Source organism: Myotis daubentonii, chromosome 2 (assembly GCF_963259705.1).
Source record: "Myotis daubentonii chromosome 2, mMyoDau2.1, whole genome shotgun sequence".
NCBI lineage: Eukaryota > Metazoa > Chordata > Mammalia > Chiroptera > Vespertilionidae > Myotis > Myotis daubentonii.
In genome coordinates, this window is record NC_081841.1 from 160150173 (window position 1) to 160173690 (window position 23518).

Consider the following 23518-nt stretch of genomic DNA (forward strand, 5'->3'; position numbering starts at 1 on the left):
ACTGGTTGCTCGACTTCTAGATCAGTGATGGCGAAGCTTTTGAGTTCGGCATGTCAGCATTTTGAAAAACCCTAACTTAACTCTGGTTGCGTGTCACATGTAGAAATTTTTTGATATTTGCAACCATAGTAAAACAAAGATTTATATTTTTGATACTTATTTTTTATATTTAAATGCCATTTAACAAAGAAAAATCAACCAAAAAATGAGTTCGCGTGTCACCTCTGAAGCCTTCCACTTCTCACTCTGAGGGGCTACTATTTCGTCCTTTTGGTATCAAACAATAATAATAATAATAACAATAATAATAATAATAATAATAATAATAATAATAAAGAGTCTTCCTTGGGAAACCTTCTATGAAATCCTCCCTCTTACAACTCTAGTCGAAATTGTGCTTGTTGACTGTACCTTCCAGAACAGCATGAGGTTTTTCTTATCACGTATTACATTTGAGGCCCAACTGAGATATGTTGGTACCCTGGGCTAGCTAACAACCTGCCATTCTTTAGATCAATATTCTTTAAATACTTAGCTGGGCTGAGGTTCTGTCCTCATTTCATATCCTTTTGCTGTTAGTCAAGCATATCCATGTGGAAGTTTTACCCCACATTCCTAAACCCCAACCACACCTACCGAGCATCACAGTAAAAACATTTCTCCCAACCATATATAACACCCTCTGTGAAAATACTGTTGTCAAATACCACTTTCTCTATCTGCAATTATAATTAAACTCTGTCCTGGGAAAATCCATGGCTAGTCTACGTTTTCAACCAATTCTGTCTAAAATTACCAGTTATTTGTATAATTTTCTATTTTATGTTGATATCTGCTAATAGACTATAAACATTCAGATAGATAAGGCATCTGTTTTGTTCAACATTGTATCCCTGTTGCCAAAAAAATGCCTAATACATGATAGACGCTCAGTAAGTGCTTGAATAACAAATTATTCAACCCATAAGCTATATTGTTTTAGACATGAATGTGTCTATCAAAAGTCCTTTGTATAATGTGACATAGAGAATTTACTTCTCTACCAGAGACCAGATATGTTATACCAACCTTAAAAATTATTAGCCTGTATAATCAGTGACATTTATTGGCGTTAGTTTTCTATTTTCATTATCAGCATTTTGAAAACTCAACTCCTTTGCCGTATTTTCTTTTGCTCATCCATACCAAATACACAAGTCCTAAGTGGGAATGGAAATAGGGGATCCCTTTATCACTCAGGCATTTCATTGCTGGCCTAATGCCCAACTGCCTATGTGCAAAATAAAGACTTAAGGAACTACCGAAATACCCTTTCCTTTATTCATCTTGGGAGGTAGGCAGACTTCCTCCACTGGTCACTTTTACCATCATCTAATTAATCAGTTAAACAATAAAAAACTTATAAAATACTGCAGCAATATTTGTAGAATGTGGCGATTATAAAAACTTCATATCAACTAATAAAAACAGAAAATATGGGGTGTTTCCAGACAATTTCTCGTCCTAAACTCTCATCCCTTATAATCTGTTGTAGTAAAAACTTTGAGAGGCATTTCTGTACCAACTTCTCGGGAGCACTTTTTCATTTTAAAATTCAGGAAGTTTTTATTTCCTCCAACTTCCTGTTTTTACAAAATAGAGAAAACCATTCTGAACATTATTGCTTTGTGTGTTTGAGAGGGAAGATAATAATTATAAATAACTGCACACATGTATGGGTGGCTGAGTAATGCTAGATATTTATACAGAAGCTCTTGCTTAATCTTTCTAAGAATCTTCAAGGATCGATCATGTTTTTAATCCCATTTTATCACTAAAGAAAAGAAAGATTAGTGAGACTAAATAACTTTCCTAAATCCAAAGCTGTAAAGGAGAGACCCAGAATTCTAACTCATGCCTTCTTGATTCCAAATCCCACGCACCTAATGCCCACATCACAGTACAGTGTGTTTATGGCTATATATTCATTTTTTAATATAAGAAAACTTTTGAGTAAACAACACTAAATATAACTAACAAATATACTCATGTAGAGAACAAATTACAGCCTGAGTTTTAATAAAGTTTTTCTGCAAAGATATATTTTCCAGAAAATTAAATTTTGGCATTTTGGCAATATGCTTTATAATTCACTTTAAATAAAAATAATCTCTCCCATAAAAAATGATAATGGTAAAAAAAAGAGATATCTCTTTTTTCCTTCATTAGTGCACCAAAATTATAAAGAAGTCACGAACAATGTTAAAATCAATCAATTTCAGAATAAAGGCAATATTTCCTTTAAGTGGCATCAGACAAAGAATGGATTCTATGTTCTATGGTATACACATACACACAGATCTATAATAATAAAAGTGTAATATGCTAATTAGACTGGACATCTTTCTGGAGGAAGCCAGGGCTGTGAGGGAAGCCCGGGTCCCATGTGCCTGCTGGTGGCCAGAGGGAGGCCTGGGTCCCAGGTACCGGAGGGAAGCCGGTGCCAGCAGCCAGGGGAAGGAAGGCCTACTCTTGCATGAATTTCATGCATCAGCCTCTAGTATAAAATAATGTAACATGCAAGATTATATTTTTGTCATTTGCTAATTCCTATTTCTTAAAAAATATGTATAAAAATATCTATAATTACTGTGCTGTACACCTGAAACTAATACAAAATAATATTGAATGTAACTTTAATTTTCAAAAATAAAAACAACAGAAGGAATTGGACAGTTTTAATAGATATGGAATAAGTTGGGAGAAAATAAAGTCCAAAATACAATGTGGAAAAATCTATAATTATAAAAGACCAGAGGGCTGGTGTACAAAATTCGTGCACTGTAGAGGAGGGTCCGTCAGCCTGGCCTGTGCCCTCTTGCAGTCTGGGACCCCTTGGGGGATGTCTAGGACCCCTCGCTCCTTACCACCCGCCTGCTCGCTGCTCCTTAGCAGAGGCGGGAGAGGCTCCTGCCAACGCCGCTGCGCTTGCCAGCCGTGAGCCTGGCTTCTGGATGAGCGGTGCTCCCCGTGGGAGAGCACTGACCACAAGGGGGCAGCTCCTGAGTTGAGTGTCTGCACCTTGGTGGTTAGTGCACATCATAGCAACTGGTCATTCTGGTTGCTCCACCATAACAGTCGCTTAGGCTTTTATTATATGGACCAGTAGCCCTGCACACAAATCTGTGCGCCAGTAGGTCGCTGATGCCCTCCTGTAGCTCTCCGCCCACTGGCCCGCCCTCCTGTAGCTGCCCCCGCCCCCCCATAGCTTGTTGCCCTGCCCTCTCCTGTAGCTCTCTGCTTTCCGCTTGCTTGCTGCCCGGCCCCCTCCTGTAGCTCTCTGCTGCCCACTTATAGCCAGTAGGTCACTGCTGCCCTCCTGTAGCTCTCTGCTCCTTCCCTGCCCTCCTGTAGCTCCCCCCTGCCCCCCCCCACCCCCTCATAGCTTGCTGCCCTGCCCCCTTCTGTAGCTCTCCGCAGCCCGCTTGTACCTGGCTGGCCCACTCTCCGCTGATCTGTGATGTGGTCATGACAGGCTTGGTTGTTTCACCTCGCGTAATGGCTAATTAGCATATTCCTCTCTTATTATATAGGGTAATAAATACCTGAGGTGTCATCAGTTATGTTACTTAAATCTATTAGCTCATTCTGTTCAAAAGTATAAGTAATATCAAAGAGGGTTCAGCTTTACTAAAATCCATAAAAAGGCTCCCTACTCACTCCTTTTCTTCTAGCTATTCATGAAGAGGATGGTGGAACTAGTTCCTGGCCTTTGCCCATAAAAGCACAAAAAGGAAATTGTCAGTAAGTATAGTATACTTCTCTTCAAGATCGCAGCCTAAAATCTCTGATTGCTATGAGTCATGAGATTTTTCACTTGGTAAAACTTGGAAGGTAAAATGTATTTCATGTGCTATGAAAAAAGTCATAGCACTACTCACGAACACTAATTTGCCAAAAGTGAATGCACAGCTCTGTGGTATATGTTTGCAAAAATTTCTCTAAGTACACAATCCAATGTTATTCCTACGCATTGAAGCTGGCCTTACATAACAGCCTAAATATCCAGGTTTACTAGCATTTATGAGAAGGCAATGTTTTATGTATTCATCAATCATCTTTTAATTATAGGCCAGTGATAGCGAACCTATGACACACGCGTCAGAGGTTACACGTGAACTCATTTTTTTTGGTTGATTTTTCTTTGTTAAATGGCATTTAAATATATAAAACAAATATCAAAAATATAAATCTTTGTTTTACTATGGTTGCAAATATCAAAAAATTTCTATATGTGACACGGCACCAGAGTTAAGTTAGGGTTTTTCAAAATGCTGACATGCCGAGCTCAAAAGGTTCGCCATCACTGTTATAGGCCTCAATAGTAATATGGTATTCAAAGGAAAAATACAACATAAAGTCTTAATCCATCACTTCAAAGTTCTGAAGACGAAATATATACATTTGTATTCAGTTTAAAAGGGAATGAATCAATGATCATAGGCATTTTACATTTCTATAGAAGGGTTGCTTACTTTAGATTAATGGGAAGGGAAAAAGAAAAATCCCAAACATGATGCTGTTACAAGTTCCTTCTAATAAATTGTGGAAAAAAAGAACTTAGAAAAAGATAAATAACTTCATGCTCAGCTATAAACTATCATATATAGTTAACTCTATTATTATTATTATTATTATTATTATTATTGAAGTCATGTAGCAAAGTATCTTCCTGCCTTCTAAACCCCAGAGGGAATATTAATATTGCATGTTGAAATATTTCCATCATACTGAGCCATCTTGCTATTTAAAATAATAACTTAAGATATATATATAAAGATAAGAACTCAAGCTACATGATAATTTTGTAGCCAAACACCTAACTTTAAAATTCTCTTAATGGCCACTTAACAAATTACTTAAAAGTGAATGATCAGATTTCAAGCATTACAACTTCATGGCATTTTATATCATTGTCATCCAAGTAAGTTCCAATCTGAAAAACTGCAAGAAGAAACATCCTGATTCACTCTTTAAAAATTTCTCAATGGAAAATTTCTATGAGCAATTTATGCATTTATACTTATAAGCAGTTACTCTATAGATTGTCCTTTCCATCTGGGTATTTGCAGGTAAACGTTATTTTGCAAATTTAAAGATTTGAATTCTGACATTAAATGACTTGATACATAAAATATATAGTAACATTGAATTGTATACCTATGTAAACCTGAGTTTAGTTCTTGCTTTCAATGGCTCTGTGCTGGACACAGAACTCGTTTGGGTGTAGTGTATTGGATGTGATTTAGGGTCCGCTCACTGAATAAAAGAAGAGTTACCTCTAGTGCTGAAATAAATCGAGGCTTCACCGTGTCCCTTACCTTTGCCATGACTTCTCCCATCCTCCAAAAGCGGCACTACAATAGTGTTGTTCACATTTCCAGGTGATCGCACGGCTGTGTAGACAACAGGCACCGACTGTACCACCACGGGGATGCGGTGAACGTGACTCAGTTTGTTAGACTGTAAATTCATGGGACTTGATGGTGGTACAGGATGGATAATGTGCAAAAACTGCTGGCCTCCTACACCAGATGCCGAGGCAACAAGGGGCCCTGGAGTTAATACTGTTGACGAAGATGATGCTGAAGATACTGATGTTATAACAGTTGGGGAGGAGGCTGGACGACTAGAAGACGATGAAGAGGTTGAAGTTGAAGAAGGTGAGGAGGCAGACGCTGTCATGGAAACTGGGGAGGATGAAACGGCTGTGGGGGATGTCCTGGCTTTGTTGATAGACAAGTCCACTGGCTCAGTTTGTGTTTGGAAGTGATCTACAGATAACGAGTCCTCCGGGGGCTCCCCTTTCACATTATTTAACAACAGAGGAACAGCTTCCATATCGGGGTAGTTGTGGACGTTTGGAGACTGTGGGGAGAAAAAGGGAACACACATTTATCTTTGTTGGTCACACATTTTAATAGATGCAAGATTTTTACTGGAATGATTATTAATGTTTCTCTTATTGCTATGAGACATTAATCTGTTCCCCAAATATTTCAAGGATTGCTCTGTGCCAATTGTGATTAAAGTTGAGATACTAAAGTACCAGACAGAGTAACAGAGGCCTCTGCTATAAAGACACTTCCATCCTGTTGGGAGAGACAGGCAGAGACTTTAAAATCCAGTGAAATAAGTGTGTTATGGAGGAGGAAGGAGGACATAGGAACCTAATAGTGAACAGCATTTTATAGAAAATGTTCTAAAAGACAAGTTCAGTATGTAAAGCATTACATACTTAAAACTATAAATATAACCTATTTAATTAAAAACATTCATTTTGTTGGTTTTACCCATTCTTCATTTATGAGACTCAATTTCCTCAGTTATAAACTAATGGAATTCTGATTAGATAACAGTAAACATCATTCCAGGTCTAGGTTCCACAATTTTACAGTCTATTATCCAACATTATCATAATCTGGAGGCATAATGTTACCTGGCAACGATACTGGGAAAACTTTCATGTTTGCTGAAAAAGATACCGTACAATTCTCATGAGCATTAATACAAATCATTTCTAACAATCAGATTATAACTTAACTTAGTGATGACAACATTTTTTCTTGAAATAATTTACACAGCTACTAGAATGTACCTTTCAGAAAATAATCATTTCAGGGAAAACATTTTTCCTGGAAATTTTAAATGGTCTATGACTATCTTGTTTAACTTAAGATAATGATAATAATTTGACCAAATTCAATTTAATTCTTTTAATGTTTTTTAAAAATGTTTTTATTGATATGGGAGAGAGGAAGGGAGGAAGGGATGGAGAGAAAGGAGGTGGGGGGGGAGAGAGAGGGAGAGAGAGAGAGAGAAGGAGAGAGAGAGAGAGAAAGAACGAGTCTCATGGATGTTAGAGAGAAACATCAATGGGCTACCTTTCATATGTGCCCCAACCAGGGATCAAACATGTGCCTTGACTGGGAATCGAACCCGCAACCTTTCATTGTATGGGCTGACAACCAACTGACCAACCTGGCCAGGGCTCATTCTTTTAAGTTTTAATGAGCAAATTTTAATAATAATAATAATAATAATAATAATAATAATGATAATAATAATAAAAGACTCCAAGATTTTACCCAGACTAATGGACGCAGCATTTTATTCCTGGGCATTAATATAATTTATATACTCAATTACTCATAAATTCAACAAGTATTTATTGGATGCCTACTTCTGAGGCCCATAATGGCTCAAGCGTTCACTTGGCACGTGTCAGCCTTAATGGAGAGTTTTTAGCTAACTTGACCAGGCTAATATAGACATTATTGTTCTATTATATGAAAACCAAAAACTCTTTTCCAGCTTCATTTTGGCATCAGAACAATGCCTAAAATTATATTAAATTGGTACATTTCATTATAAAAGATTTTGGTTTGCTATTTCCCAAAAAACTTGAACATACATTTACAGGAACAAAACATGTTTCTTAAAATTTTCCTTTATAGAATATAAATTATACCTCCATTCAGAACATATAATAGGCATTAGTGTAAGGGAATTTTATCTTACAACAATGGTACCAAATCAACTAAAAAGGGGAAATGAATTGATGTTTTATTGTTGTTGGGTTTTTTTGCTTCTAAGATAACATGATTACTGACCTACAGAAAGATAAAATTAGAAAATATAAAAATGAATCACCTAAAATATTTCCTGCATGAAATTCTAAATAACAAGATTTCATTTATGTGCTGAAACTGAGAAATAAGTTTTAATCTTCTCAGACATTAAGAAACAAAACAAAATATGAACACCATAAACAACTACTTTTATAAAAAGCTGTTATCATTATCCAGTGTTCTAACTAGAACATTTTTTCAATTGGTTCCCAGCATTATCACCTAATTTCTTTGTAGGACATTATGTTTCTCATTAGTATGTTATAGCCACATAGAAATCCTGTTATTTTATGAAAGGTTGCTTTCATAAAACATCTCAAATGATTTATCTTTATAATTATAAAATTTGTCATTAAGCCTACGTTATCAAATACTTTTAACTTCAGATATAGTCTTGATTAAATTTTCTCTTTGTACTGTATTAAGACACTAGAGGCCCAATGCATGAAATCCGTGCATGGCTCGGGGCGGGGGGGGGGGGGGGAGGGTCCCCTCAGCTCAGCCTGCATCCTGTCCTATCTGGGACCCCTTGGGGGATCCAGCCTAAACCAGCAGTCGGACATCCCTCTCACAATCCTGGACTACTGGCTCCTAATTGCTCACCTGCCTGCCTGCCTGATCACCCCTAACTGCCCCCCCCCTGCTGGCCTGGTCGCCCCTAACTGCCCCCCCGATGCTAGCCAGGTCACCCCCAACTGCCCCACCCAGCAAGCCTGGTTGCTCCTAACTGACCCCCCGCCGACCAGGTCACCCCTTACTGCCCCCTTGCTGACCTGTTTGCCCCCAACTGTCCCCCTCTGCTGGCCTGGTTGCCCCTAACTACCCCCCTGCCGGCTGGGTCACACCTCACTGCCCCCCCTGCCAGCCTAATCACCCCCTACTGCCCCCCCCCACTGGCCTGGTCGCCCCTAACTGGCCCCCTCCACCGGCCTGGTTACCCCTAACTGCCCTCCCCTGCTGGACTGGTTGCCTCCAACTGCCCCCCCCCCCCCCCGCTGGAGTGGTCACTCCTCATGCCCCCCCCACCCCCAAGACCTGGTCGCCCCACACAGCCTGCTTGTTCAGTCGTTTGGTTGTCCCTCACTAACACCCCTGCTGGCCTGGTCACCCCACGCAGCCTGCTTGTTCAGTCGTTTGGTCATCCCTCATTAACCCCCCTGCCGGCCTGGTCATAGGCAGCCATCTTGTGAGGGTGTGAGGGTGAATTTGCATATTACCTCCTTATTATATAGGATATTCAAAATTCTAATTTTGGAAATAGTGACCACTTCCAGCACACATTATTCTCCTCAAGTATCTACTTACACACAAGCTTCCTACATAGGTTTACAAACCAAGGGCTGAGATGTAATTCACCATTGTAGAGACATTTCATAAAGTAAACAAAAGATTACTTTAGCAAATTATGACAATACAGAAGGTGATACATACAGAGCTTCTTTGTAGAGATGGCTTCTGAGGCATCAAGCTTCCCTGAGCTTTGTAACTGGCTTAGAATTCCCCAGATTATGAACAGGCGTCCACCCTTTGAAGGTAGCCGCTTAGTCCCTCAACAGGAAAAATATTTACTCTTAAAGCTGTTTTACAACACCAGAAGAGTGTTTCTCTTATAATTCTGTTGTATATATTAGAAAGCTATGAAAACTGTACATTAATAACCTGCAGGAGCTTTCAAAAACTTGAGCACTACATAGCTTTTGCACGAGCTTACACTAAAATATACAAAATGCTCATAAAAATTAGGAAGGGTACACCAAACCTTTGAACTACAGATTATCTTATGTGGAACCTTAGACACATTATACATGAATATATAAGCATAAACATCAATAGGCACATGCTGGTTCCTTTTACGTATGTAGCAATTGAAATGCAGCCAGCATGTCCAAAAATAAAACGCCTCATCAGCATAAAGAGGACAAAATCCTTATTGTACCATTCATCTGTTTACAGTGTTGACATAATATCATATCCTCACAGTCCATACTAATCGCTTCTACAGTGAAAACGTGAAAGACAAAGCAACCCACAATTCCAGGTTTAGGCTGCACGTACACATACATAAAGCCAGCAATACTGCAGAAATATCAAAACAGCTGTTTCAAAACAGCTATGGCATACTCTTGCTCTTCCTTTTAGGAAAACGACCTGAGTGAGTTGATCCTCAAATCAGTATTAGGAATTCATTTCTTCAGAAAGTGGAACATTGAAATGGACTGGTTTTGAGGTTTGAATCCATGAATGTGTAGCTACAGTGAGGTGACGGGGAACACAGGAGACAACCAAGAGAGAATGAAAGCTGAGAGAAACCAAGGGAAAACACCGAAAGGGAAATACATAGAACTTCCCTTTAACAGTTAAATAAAAGAACTATACATATTTGAGAAAGCGAGAAAAGTTATGGGTACGTTATCAGAAAACTAATGGGTAGAGACACAGAAAAGACCACAAATAATAAGAAAACCTGTAAACTATAGCGCAATGAGGAAGAGAAACTTCTGTAAAAAGAACAAATAAAAGATTCCCATCCTAAAATTTTCCCTTTGTTATTAACTGGGCAATTCTTGATACAACACTGATGAACTAGTGTCAACTAAATTTTGTTGCTTTTGTTGTTTGTTTTAAAGCTTATGAAGAGTTTTGTCTGGGAATGGTAACTTTAGCTGATTTTTCGCTGTTCATCACCCTGGTATAAAGGACATGATTCAACACTAAATTCAATATTATCTGGAAAAAACCCATACCTTTAAAGAGACAAAGATTGTAAGAAAAGACTGGAGTTTTGTCAAAGAGAATGAGAGTAATTTCATTTTTCAAAATATTATATATCACTTAAAAGGGTCTGCAAGTAATATTTTAAATAATGTGTCAAGAAATAATTGTGTAAATACACACAAAAGTGCATCAAGATAAACATAACAATAGACTTCATAAACACATGTACATGAAAACCTAAAGATAAATAGAAACAAGATTATTTTGTCACACTATTACTTTCTCCAAAAGTCTTAAAGCCACTTTTACTCACAAAATAAATATATATAATATTCTGTGAACATATTCCTCTCAGTGATCTGGAGATTACATGTGAGGTTTTCTAATCACATAATCATTTTCCTGAACAAACATTAAAATATAGCTTCACCTCTTGGCATTTTGCTGAGTGAATGTAAAAGTGAATCTAAAAACCTCCTATGTGTTAGTACCCAGAGTAGTGGATGTGTTTCCTATAGTCATCCACTAGTATCAGTTGAATAAAAAGCATTTTTTACTCTAGTCATTTATTTTAATCACATGGAGATCTTAAAAAAAAAAAAAAAAGGAATGTCTGAACACCTCCCTATCTTTGGAAAGCCCTTCAGAGATTATGGGTAGTCATGGTTGAGGGCCACTTAGACAATAGTCTGCTAAGTGTTACCCAAGATTTAGAAGCTTGTTTTTAAATTAATGGCACCAAGGATTTTTAGAGTAGTGGCATAAGTATGTACACACACACACTCTCACACACACACAAACAGGATGTCTCCAACTATCTGACAATTCATCTGTTCATCTCTTCAGCCAGCCAGTATTTAAATAAATGTTTAATGTTACCCTTACAAATTCTGAGATATAATTTCATGGCAGTTTTTAGAAAATATTGTAAAGTGGTTTGCCTAACATTACATAGCTCCTGGCTTGAATCTTTGTCTTATAAGCCTATTGTGTGGCTATTATTGAAAGAAAATTTGATTTGGATACAAAGGACTTAACATTCACTTATTTGCTGGCAATCTTGGTATCATCATTGAAATTCTCTAGGTTTGAGTTTATCCACCTAAAAAAAAGAGTAATATTAACCCCTAGAGTGCCAGGGAGCGGGATCTCGCTCCTCCTGTCTTTTGCCAAAAGTGCCGGGAGCGCTATAGTGCTCCTCCTGCAGTGTCACTATTAGATGCTAGTAGTTCACTCTTTATATGGGGGGGGGGGGGGGGATTTAAAAACCTTACTCAAAATGCCTTGGCAATTTTAGCATAGTTCCTAGGATATTGGTTGGCACTCAAAGGGTTAATTCCAAACCCATACAATTGTTGTGAAGATTGAATTAAAGGTAGTGTTTTTAAGTGATAGTGACAACAGTGAGAGTGAAGCACCTGAGTTTCCCCTCTCAGAACTAAAAATTCCAAACACAACCTCACCTATTGCTATAACTCTCAGAGTGACTTCCTTTACTGAACTCAGAGTAAGATATATTCTGATGCAGGATAATTCATCCACATAGAGGTGCAGTGTCTGCCAAACACTGTATATTACAAAACTAGCTGAACAAGTAGGAATATTGTGAGCATTTTTAGATCCCACATATGATTTTAAATGAACACAATTTCTCTTAAAGTATCGGAGAAAATAATCTGAAACTATTTGTTTCTATATTTTTTAGCTTCATTAGATTGGTCCACAGAATGATCATGTAACAGTTGATGGAATACACTGTAATTAACTGGCCTTATTTCTTGCTGCCATGATACAAATAACCTTTATCAATCCATAGTTCAGTTTGTATCCATTATAACACTATGTAAATATAGTAAAATGATTGCTGTAACAATCTTATTGTGGGATGAAAACAGCAAAGCATTATTTGTTTTTTTTGTGTCTCAGGAACTAGTTTATATAAGTTTCACTGTCTGAATTTGTGAGTAATTGAACGTGTCGTTTTTTATGGGAAGTGCTTAAAGAAACTTAGTGTGCATTGCATGTAAAAAAAGGAAAGAAACTAAATCTAGGATTCTGTATCTTGTGATCATTTGAGCATTTAAGTTAAATACCATTATTTTAAGTGGAGGTACATGTTAATTAAAGAGCTGAATTCCTTTTTTTACAGGAAATGCACAGTAGGTACATACCTTAGTTTTCATGTCTTCCTTCCCAGCGTTAGTAAATGAAAGTATCAAGATATGAGCACCAGGCTTAACGCAAGCAACCTGCAACTTTGACCATTTTTGCTCTAAGTATAAATGTCACTGAAAACCCATTTGTGAATAGAGCCTGCACTTCACATTCCACTATATTGTTTTATTTTACTAAAAGGGAAAGCCTATTTTTCAAGATTGGTCTTGCATGGGCCCAGGCCCTCCTGGTCATCATTTACCTTGTTTTCAGCCCAGTGGTTTTTATTCTTTACATGTTCAAGGGCAAACTCTTAAAAACAAGTGCCGTTTAAGTGTGAATTTGTAAAAGTGCCAAGAAAAAAATTAAATCCAACTATACTAAAGAATGAGAGATAGAATGAGACATAAAATGTAGCTTCTCTAAAAGCATAGAGAAAGAATAAAAGGAAACAAGTAGAAATACCTTACACTGACAATCTGGAACTTGGTTTTGAAAGGATTGAATGAGTTATCTACAGCATGTAAGGGGAAGTTATTTTGAATGAACATTTAATTCAATTGCTTTATATTAATTTCTCAAGTCTTAGTTTAAGAAATGTTTGATTCTTTGAGAAAATTCAGAACATATGCATAACATAATGGACTCTGTGTGCTTTTATATATTTTTTATGCTTTCATAAATGAACTAAAAATGCTAGCCTTAAAAAAGGGTTCAGCACACACATAAATTTATTCCAAATTTTCCTTCTTTCCTAGTTATTATGTTTTTCCATTACATATTTATTTTTCAGGACTTTCATGAATCATATTATTTATGCAAAGCAATCAGAATCTATGTTTACAGTTGACTGCAATCTAAAACTGGCTAGGCACGTGCATGGGAGTTAGTATGAGGTGAGAAGGATTCTCCTATATGGCAGTAGAGGATAGAGGGGATTCTGTTTATACATTAATAGCAGACATTCTTTTTTTTTAACTAAGGAAAATACTGACAAGCATGTCTGACATGAATATAGTGTTTATATGTAAATACATAAATATTTAACAAATAAATAATATCACGATATAATCAGTGAATACTGAATCACACAGCTGCTAGATAAGAACATTGTATTCAAGATATTAAATCACTTACATCCTATTCACCTCATCAAATAAGATAAAAAAGTAGCATCATTAAAACACATGTCAAAAAGGAAGTCTAGGAAGTCAGTTTTGCTCCTGTTTTCTTACAACTGCTATCAAACTGAATCTAAAAAACTTACATAGATGTCCTAAAAATAAATTTTATGTTTGCAACTATATGACATTTTAGAAAAGGCAAAATTATAGAGACAGTGAAAAGACCAGTAGTTGCCAGGGGCTTGGGGGGAGGGAGGGAAGGGATGAATAAGTGAAGCATAGGGGATTTTAGGGCAGTGAAACTCTTCTGTATGTTACTGCAATGTTGTTTACATGTCACCATGCCTTTGTCAAAACCCACAGCACTGTACAACACAAAGAATGAGCCTTAATGTAAACGATGGACTCTACCTAACAATAATGTACCGATATAGGTTTGTTAAATAATTAAGTGTAACAAATGTGCCACACTAATGCAAGACTTTAATAAAATGGAAACTGTTCAACATTGAGGTGGGGTGGAATTCTTATTCTGTAAGTCTAAATTTGTAATAAAACATAAAGGCACTAATTACTTTCTAAAGAAAAATTTAATTCAATATTAATGCTAGCAATGAGATCCATTTTTGTCTATTATTTTGTCTACCATTCTTTGTAAAATTAATAATCCAAAACTATTTTCACAACATTTGTAAATTATGAAAAAAGAGGCAAGTGTTATAAGCTTATCTTTTCTACCTCATGATTAAAATTTTTTGTTCTTTGGGTTTTAAATTATTATCATTCAGTGATAATTTAAAATATTAATTAGATAATTTAAAATATTAATTAGAGTTTCACTATACATTAGAGAAAAACATGTTTTATAGAGATGAAAAAGTTCATTCACCATAGGCCATAGTCACACTCCAATGCCTGAAGTAATGTTCTGTGTTAGTTATATATTTCAAAATATGCAATAATGTTTACCATTATCAATTAGATTAATCTTTTCTGCTATCAGATGGAACTTGATTTTATTTCACAAAATGTTTACCATCAAGAGATGTTATTTTTATAATGAAATTACACAGTAGTGGAATACACCAAATTTCAGAGACAACCTGACCTCAAAGATATTCAGATAACCAAATTTTATTAAGATATAGTTGACAAGGAATATATTAGTTTCAAGTGTACAACATAGTGATTCATTTTTTTTAATCCTCACCTGAGGACATTTTAACTGATTTTTAGAAAGAGAAAGGGGGGGGGGGGGAGAGAAAGAGAGAGAGAGAGAAAGAGATAAAGCGACAAAGAGAGAAACATCAATTGGTTGCCTCCTGAAGGTGATGGGGTGGGGATCAAACCCACAACTGAGGTATGTGCCCTGATTAGGAATAGAACCCTTGACCTTTCAGTGTACAGGATAAAACTCCTACCAAGGCTACAACGTAATGTCGATCTGTGAGTTAAACCTAAGAGTAATTCTTAAGACTGAACTTATTTCCTTCATGCTGCCCTTGTCAGCTCTGGAAGAGGGAGAGAGAGAATATGTGTTATTTTTATATGGGAAATTTTTTCATGGAGTTCATATGCAATTAGTATTGGCAATGTCCAACTGAAGAGAGTGTAAGAATGAGCACAGCTTGGACAGCTGTCCAGGCACCAACTCACTTCCCCAGTAAACTTTGCCCAAAACAAATGCATTGGCAGGAAGCAGACTGCAGTGATCCACATCATCATGCATTTCTTATTTAGTTTCTGTTTGTTTTCACATTAAGCTTTAGGATAACAGCACCTAGAAAATCATTCTTAATCTAGGAATAGCATTAGCATTTTATGCCCTGGTCCCCAGTATTTGATATGTTTCAAAGAAACATGTAAAGATGAGAGAATAAAATGGAAAAACCAAAAGCCTAATTAGATTTTTAGCAGGACTATTAGAAATCTAAGTAGAAAAATCAGTTTACTCTCTGTTTCTTTTGTTCCCTTTCTCTTAAAGCTACCACTCAGAAATGAAAAAATTACATCATTTTATTTCTGACTAATGATGTATATTCCTTGATAAAAGCAGTAAAGCATAACTATTGTAAATGGTGATAACTGTTGTAAATGGTGAGAGACACTGTGGTTTTGTAAAAAGGGTACTTGCCTGAGTTCTAGTTTAGGTCCTACTTTACATGACCAGTTTGCTCACCATCTCTTTAATGAAAATGACCTCAATTATGCTTTAGCACAGTCGGGTATCTATTACAACTCCAGCCTTGCCAGATTCCACGTGCCCTGCATTCGATACCACTCTGTGCTTCCAGAGCACTCTCAGGCTTGTGTGTCTTTCTGTAATGAGGCTATGAGCCAGCGCCTATCACAGTTCCCAGTACAAAGTAAGCACTTAGTTAAAGCTCATTGCTACACCTTCTATTGCTCCCCAAAGCCCTTATTAACTCTAAAATGGATTATATCTATGAAATTACTCCATGTCTGAAACTTAACAAACAATAAATAGAGGTAAAAGTTTCCATCAGCTCATTCTTTCATTACAACAGTTCAGTTTATTAATTCCCATTTAAAAAATTTCTCTCAGTTATAGAACTTTACATGACTAGTTTCAATATATTACAAAGTAATTTTGTTTTGTTTTTTTTAAAAAGGGATAAAGGTTCCAACGGGTCTGAAACCTAAGCCAGCAGGTGGACATCCCTCGAGGGGTCCCAAACTGCAAGAGGGCACAGGCAGGGCTGAGGGACCCCCTGCCCCGAGTGCACAAATTTTTGTGCACCGGGCCTCTAGTAAATCTTATAATTAAATACAATGATAAATGTTTATAACAAATGAAAATGCTCTCTATTCCCTTCTGTGTAGGATGCTCTATACCAGTATCTCACTAACTTTACTCCTTCCTTCCAAACTCTACTGCAAGCTTCCTGTGGATTTCATTCTATTTCCCTTTCTCCTCTTATCCTATTTGCTTACTGTGCTGATCTTATTTGACTAGACTTTTGCCTATCAATGCCATGGTCTCCATTTCATCTACACATCTGACATGTGGGATTATCACAGTGCTGGGCAAGATGCTAGGACAGTCTCCATAACAATGGCAAAAGTTCAATAGTGCCAAGGTTGAGAAACCTGGCACTAAGCTATCAGCCCTTTCCTACTACCTCTTTTCCTCTACCATCCTATTCCCCCTCTTTCAAAAACAAACAAACAAACAAACAAACAAACAAACAAACAAACAAACTTTTTAGATTCTTTTTCCTCTCATTTTTCCCTTCTTGACTTCTTCCATATGTCACCAATATACACAATGCAAACATTAGTATGTGCATCTCTGTAGGTATGGCTTATATATTGATATGAATGCTAGTTAGCACATATAATATATACATTCCTATGATCTCCTGGCATAAAGTGCACTTAAAAATTATGGGAGGAATGTGTGTAGTGAGAATATGCATATATTTTACGAGGTATTTATGATCTATTTATGCATGTGTGTATGTATGTTCAGATGACTTCAATTTTGTTAGTTTTCATTCTTTATTATTGTTGTTATTAGTCCTCACCCAAGGATATTTTTTCCATTGCTTTTTATAGTGAGTGGAAGGGAAGGCGGAGAGAGGGGAGAGAAACATGGATGTGAGACACATCAATTGGTTGCCTCCTACACTCATCCTGACCAGGACCTGGGATCAAACCTGAAACCCAGATACATGCTCTTGACTGGGAATCAAACCTGTGATCCTTTGGTGTGTGGGGTAACACTCTAACCACTGAACCACACCAGCCAGGGCTGTTTGTTTTCATTCTTGTGCATAAGGGCATGACTTGAAGAGTGCAGATATATTTGTTTTCTGTAACAGTCCAGCTGAGCTGGCTTTGGGTTAGAGAACTTAAGTCACAAGTACAGTGAATAATTCCCATCTCTGTTAAGAATATGCCTTTCCAGTAAGAAGTCTGGATACCAGCCCAGAGGATGCCTACAGCAATTAAATCTAGGCATGAAACCTGAATGAACTTTGCCACACATAAAGGTGGAATAACATATTTAACACTTACGGATCCATGTACATGCATATGGTCTACTCATTTAATCCTCACAACACCTCAATATAGGAAATTATTATTAATCACATTTTGTAGACAGAGACTTGGTGCTGGAAGCAAATTCTAGCAGGTCATAATTACGCAAGAAGTTCATCAAAAGGTTGATGGGCTTCTATATTCAGCAGAGCTGAAAATCTGCATGTTATTACCTGCTGCTGGAACAGCCAAAGGCAATTTCCCTAACCTGAGGGTCCTTTATTGTTTACCAGGCCTTACCTTTAATATGTATATCTGCTTTGCTACAGGGCAAAATGTGGGAATAAAAAACCATGGGGCTGGACATTCCAGGAGCCCACTTCACTAGAAAGTGGAGCCTCCCTTGGCTCCCCCATGCCTTCCAAATTTATATTTCTTGTATAGTGTCTAGTTATTCATTTAAATCGCAGCCCCTTCTCCAGATTCCTAACCCCTTAATGAGGAAAGACCCTAGCACTTGGGACAAGTTAAGAAATGTGCCAATGGCTCTACAGGTGTGAGTGGCAATGTCAAGATGTAATAGTGACTTCTGTCAACAAACCTAAGGCTTCAATATATTATAATACTGATTCCCACAACTGATTCTATACTGTATGCCTACAGTAGATCAGGAAAGACTGAAATGACTGTAATCACTCCAATAACATTTTTCCTTTTGTTTCATGCAATTTAAAGAAGACCATAATGTTCAATAGAGAAAGTGTCAAAAAGTTGAAGTAAAATCTTTCATGGACTTCACAAACATATCTTAGCAGAGTTATTTTCCTTTATTAGTTTCCCCTATAATATTTCTAAGAAAACAGGTGTACATTATTCAATTCTTCATTATCAAATAAGAAAAACAATAGAATCAGGCACATCAATCACGTCTTTGTGCCAAATAATAGAACTTTGATTCCCATGAGAAAAAGTTAATCTGTGCTTTTTGGTTTTAAATGATTCTGTGATGAGCCCTCAAATTAATTATTAAATAAATAAGCAATGTCACATTTACATAGTTCATTTCCTACTTAGCATCAATACTTTCAGCTACAGTAAAAATAGCCAACGTTCAATTATCTACAGTCTTAAAAGGGATCACAGTATTAAGTAATCCCAAATGACAGATAACCCAAAAAGCATTTATGTTGGGTTTTAAATTCATTATATGATTCCAGCAGATTTATTGCCATAATTATATGCTTTTTCTCAGGCTCATATTAAAATTCATTTGTATTTCTTGAGCACCAGTCAAGTGACAGTAGAAAGGAGGATTCCAGATACTTGCTGAGTGACAAAAGAAAAATTGATTTTGCTATTAGCATTTTTTCCCTGTACATAATCAACAATAAGATAAGCAATAATTGATCATAAAACTGCACTTCATATTTATTTAATGCTTTATATAATTAATTAAAATGATATATTACAGCCCAGCAGGCATGGCTCAATGGTTGAGCCTCGATCTTTGAACCAGGAGGCCATGGTTTGATGCCTCGTCAGGGCACATGCCAGGGTTGCAGGCTCTATCCCTAGCAGGGGGACATGCAGCAGGCAGCCAATCCATGAGTCTCTCTCATCACTGATGTTTTTATCTCTCCCTCTCCCTTCCTCTCTGAAATAAAAATGTAAAAAAAAAGTAAAGGATATATTACAACACTATAGCAGAGGTTTGAAGGACATGGCTAGGGACACTTAGACTTGGGTTGTGCCCTGGCACTAGCCTAGTTCAGGGATCATAAGCAAGTTGCTTGTCTTGCTAAACTTCAGTTCTTCACTAATAGAAGGGCTCAGATAGTAGTACTTACATTTGAAGGGAGTTCTGAAGATTAAATGACACAAAGTACTAAGTTAAAGTACTTTGTCATTTTTTTGTTGTAGCGATTATTTTTTTCTATTTTACTGTAGTGCTAAAACTACAATACTACAACTGATAGAGTGCACCAGTTTGGGTTCCACAAAAAGACACAGCCTTTAATTATTCAGTAAATTACATAGTATACTGTAAGGTCAAATGTTAAAATTTCTTCATAATCTGCTATAGCAGAAGACAGTCGGACCTCTTTTTGATTTAACTATCAAAACAAAGTGGAAAGTAACTAGAGACACACAATTTCTTGTTTTAAACCCCTAGGCAGTATATATTTCACAATTCTACATTTTTAGGGTTTTAGGAAGGTAGTAGCACACTGCTGAGAGGAACTAGGGTGGAAGTGCACACTCAGACACTGATATTTCTACGGTAATACCAATGAGCATTTACACTGTGTTACAGATAGATTACTAATATCTGCACAGAGTTCAGCTCAGGCTTTAATTCTACCTAAGTTTTTCTAATGTTAATTTTTCAGAACTTTTAAGAATTTTAGAATTAAATATAAGAAATTCTGAAACTGGATTAAATAAAATTATATCAATGCTACCGTTTTTCATTAATACTGTATTACATATCACAGAATTATAGGGTAAGATAATGCGGAATAAAAAGGTTCTCTTAATTTGCATAAAATGGTCCTGGAAAACTTATCAATGCAATTCTAAATAGTGATTCAAGTTTATGTAATTACGCCTTAATTTTAAGAGCATAAGGCAAATTTATAGCAAGATGACAGATACATGGCATTATTCTTTGCCCCTTGCATTTCAATTTGAATTTTTTTCTTAGCTGTATTTTACTGGTAAACTGGCTTAAATTATTATATTTCAGTTTTAATTAAGCTATAACATTTTTTATATTTTCACTGATCAATAAATGAGATAGAATATAAGCAATATGACAAGAAATCAGTGTATGTTTTAAAAATTTTCTTACAAAAAATACACTGATTTATGCTGTATCTTCCCAGAAACATGCACAAAGTAAACCAGGTTGTAAATATTCCCCAAGATGAAGCAGAAAGATAACATTTTGATATACATTTGTAGAAGATTGAAAGAAAGGGTTTACACCATTCACCGACACATGACTATTCTTATTACCAGTAGAGAAAAACATTATTTCAATATTTTCTATAATTTCAGTATATAAATCTAATATGTATATCTAATCAGAAGATTAAATATTGTTTTAAATTACAAAGGAGCTCATTAATTAGTTTGAATGCCAAGGCAGAACTTGCTAAAAATTCTGTTCAACAGGTCCATAATCAACACAAAGTTCATAAATTGGGCTATGCTAAATTTCTGGAATATCTGACATGAGAAATTCACAGAATAATAATAAAATACATGTGCAATAAAAGTGGTATATAAAGTAAAAGTCCTTAAAAATAATGATTTTGGCCCAACCAGCGTGGAGCATCTATGAACCAGGAGGTCACAGTTCTATGGTTCTATTCCTGGTCAGGGCACATGCCTATTTGCCCCCTCAATCCCCAGTGGGGGACATGCAGGAGGCAGCCCATCAATAATTCTCTCTCATCATTGGTATTTCTATCTCTCTCCCTCTCTCCCTTCCTCCCTGAAATCAATAAAAAAAAAAAATCTATATTTTTTAAAATAAAGATTTTGAAGAAGACAATGTTGGCAACTCCAAATAAGAGCAACAATTTTCAAAACTAAAATTATAAAGTTCTTCAAAACTAAAAAAAAAGAAAAAAAAAGCAATAGTTTTCAATTCAATCTGAAATTAAGGAGAAAGAAAGAATTAACAGGTTTAAAAGCTTCAATTTCCAAGTACATGTATAGGGAGAGCACTGATAGAAAGACATATGTGCCATTACATAATAATTAAGAAATAGGTAATTAAAGCAAAAAACAAGGGGTTGAGGGGTGCCCTCTAAAATAAAGCAAATGCTTAGGGCAACTTTATAGGCAAATTTTAAACATGACTTTGTGCCTCTGTGTGACTCTTGTTTGTCAGGATAAAAAAGTAATATATAAGTAGCTCTCTAGGTGACATTATCTCAAAAAGGGATTATATTATTTTTCACCATTGTTTCCAAACATGCCTTAAATTGTAATGCTTTTTCATAAGTGGCTTCATGGGTAGAATCCAAAGTGGTAAAAACAAAAATAAATTAGCCAATGTATAGTGGATAAAACGTGGAAAAAGAAAAGACTAAATTTCATTTCAGCTAAATCGTCTATATATGATCAACTCTCCTGATAGGAACAATAAAAAATTGGACGAAACTTCAAAAAGTACAATTTTAAGACACTGGAGGTGAGCTAAAGCAACCAAGACTTGAAGTACAGGATCCAGAAATGAAATAAACACAATGAGAGGAGCTATTGTTCTATAACTACTTTATTTTTTGAGGCATAATCATACTGTCTGGAATTCATTTAAATATTTTTTAAAATTTTATGAGACTGTAACAAATTACTTAAAACTAAAAGGAAACAGTCAACATAAACAAATTACCAGTAACTCAGAATTTTTAGAATTATCAAACATGGACTTTCAAATAACTACAGCAACATGCTTAAGAAAAAAAGTAAGAGTGAAATTTTACTCTAAAATTAGAACCTTCCAAAAAATAAAAATAAAAAAGGAGATACAAATTCTAGAAGAGAAAAATACAATACCTGACACTGAAAATTTGAGACCTGTGTTTATCATCAGAATAGACACAGCAGAAGACAAGATTAATGAACTAAAACACTATCGAGTAGAAATTGGCCATACTATAACACACCATACAGAATAGTGAACAAATTATAAGTGTGCTATTAGTGAAATTTTCACAAATTACAAATGTGCTGAGCATAGACATGTATCTCCACGCAGACAAAGAAACAGGAAGTAATGTTTCCCTTTCCTGTCTCATCAGAGTCATTACATATTTCAAAAATACTAACTATCCTGACTTCTAAAGCTATATAGTTTTGCCTGTTCTTGAATTTTGTCAAATTTTGATACAAGTTTGCCAGCTTCATAAAAAATGTTTAAAATGAGACAAGCCTTTCTGGAGGCCAACATTAATCTATGACGTGTGAATTGTCTAAAGAACAGAGTTATTACCTAGCTGTACTGCTAGTCACACTAATATGTGTGTGTGTGTGTATGTATGTATATATATATATTGCTTCTGTTCATCAAATACAATTAAAAGAAAAAGAGAAATGCCATGCTGAAATAAAGCCAAACTATACCGGTGGCACTTTTTCAATTCCAAGAATGTGAAAAATATGTTTTATATGATATCTTCTTAGGAAATACATTTAAATTTATATGAATTGTATTATTCTTTCTAAACACCAATCTAACCTATGCATATAATAATACATTGTAAATTCTAACAAATGCAGCAATTCATCTTTTCCAGAATTTAATTTTGCATTTTGAGAATTATACAAGAAATAATCTGTCCAATCCTCTCTCCTATTTCTCATAGGTTTTCTACAATTACACAGGTAAACATAATTATGTTACATGTTATATTTAGCACTTAACATAGTTCCTGGTACCTTGTCCTTTTAGGTACTCATTAATAGTCATTAAATGAAGGTATGAACTCAGTGATAAATCAGATGGTCTTTTAACAATTTCTCTTCCATTGAAGACTTCAATTTCCTCTTAAAAAACTAGTTGCCCTCTCACCCTTGCCCCTTTCTAAAAGTTAGGGGATTGTTTTGGTTTTTTTTTTTGAGGGAACAAGTTTTGAATAATTATCTTTTCTCTATCCCTAGCTAACTTATCTTATGCAATTCAAAATAAAGCAAAAAAACTCTTATTAGAGCCACACTGATTCCTTTTGGATATCTTTGTCATTTATATGATGCACATATCCAGTTAGGTCACTCATTTTGGACAAGAGTAACTGTTTTGCTATTTGCAGCACTATAAAAAGTCAGCTTTTCTAAGTT

The 23518-nt window shown here is 35.9% G+C and overlaps 1 protein-coding gene across 7 annotated transcripts in view; it reads right to left on the reverse strand.

Annotated features, from left to right (window-relative positions):
* KLF12 (KLF transcription factor 12) overlaps positions 1–23518 on the reverse strand; it is a 446001-nt gene that overhangs the window by 146565 nt on the left and 275918 nt on the right. For all 7 annotated transcript variants that reach the window (XM_059684825.1, XM_059684830.1, XM_059684828.1 and 4 more), the window contains one exon: positions 5361–5907. In XM_059684825.1, coding sequence (XP_059540808.1) covers positions 5361–5907 — 547 coding nt within the window. The remainder of the gene's footprint in view (positions 1–5360; positions 5908–23518) is intronic.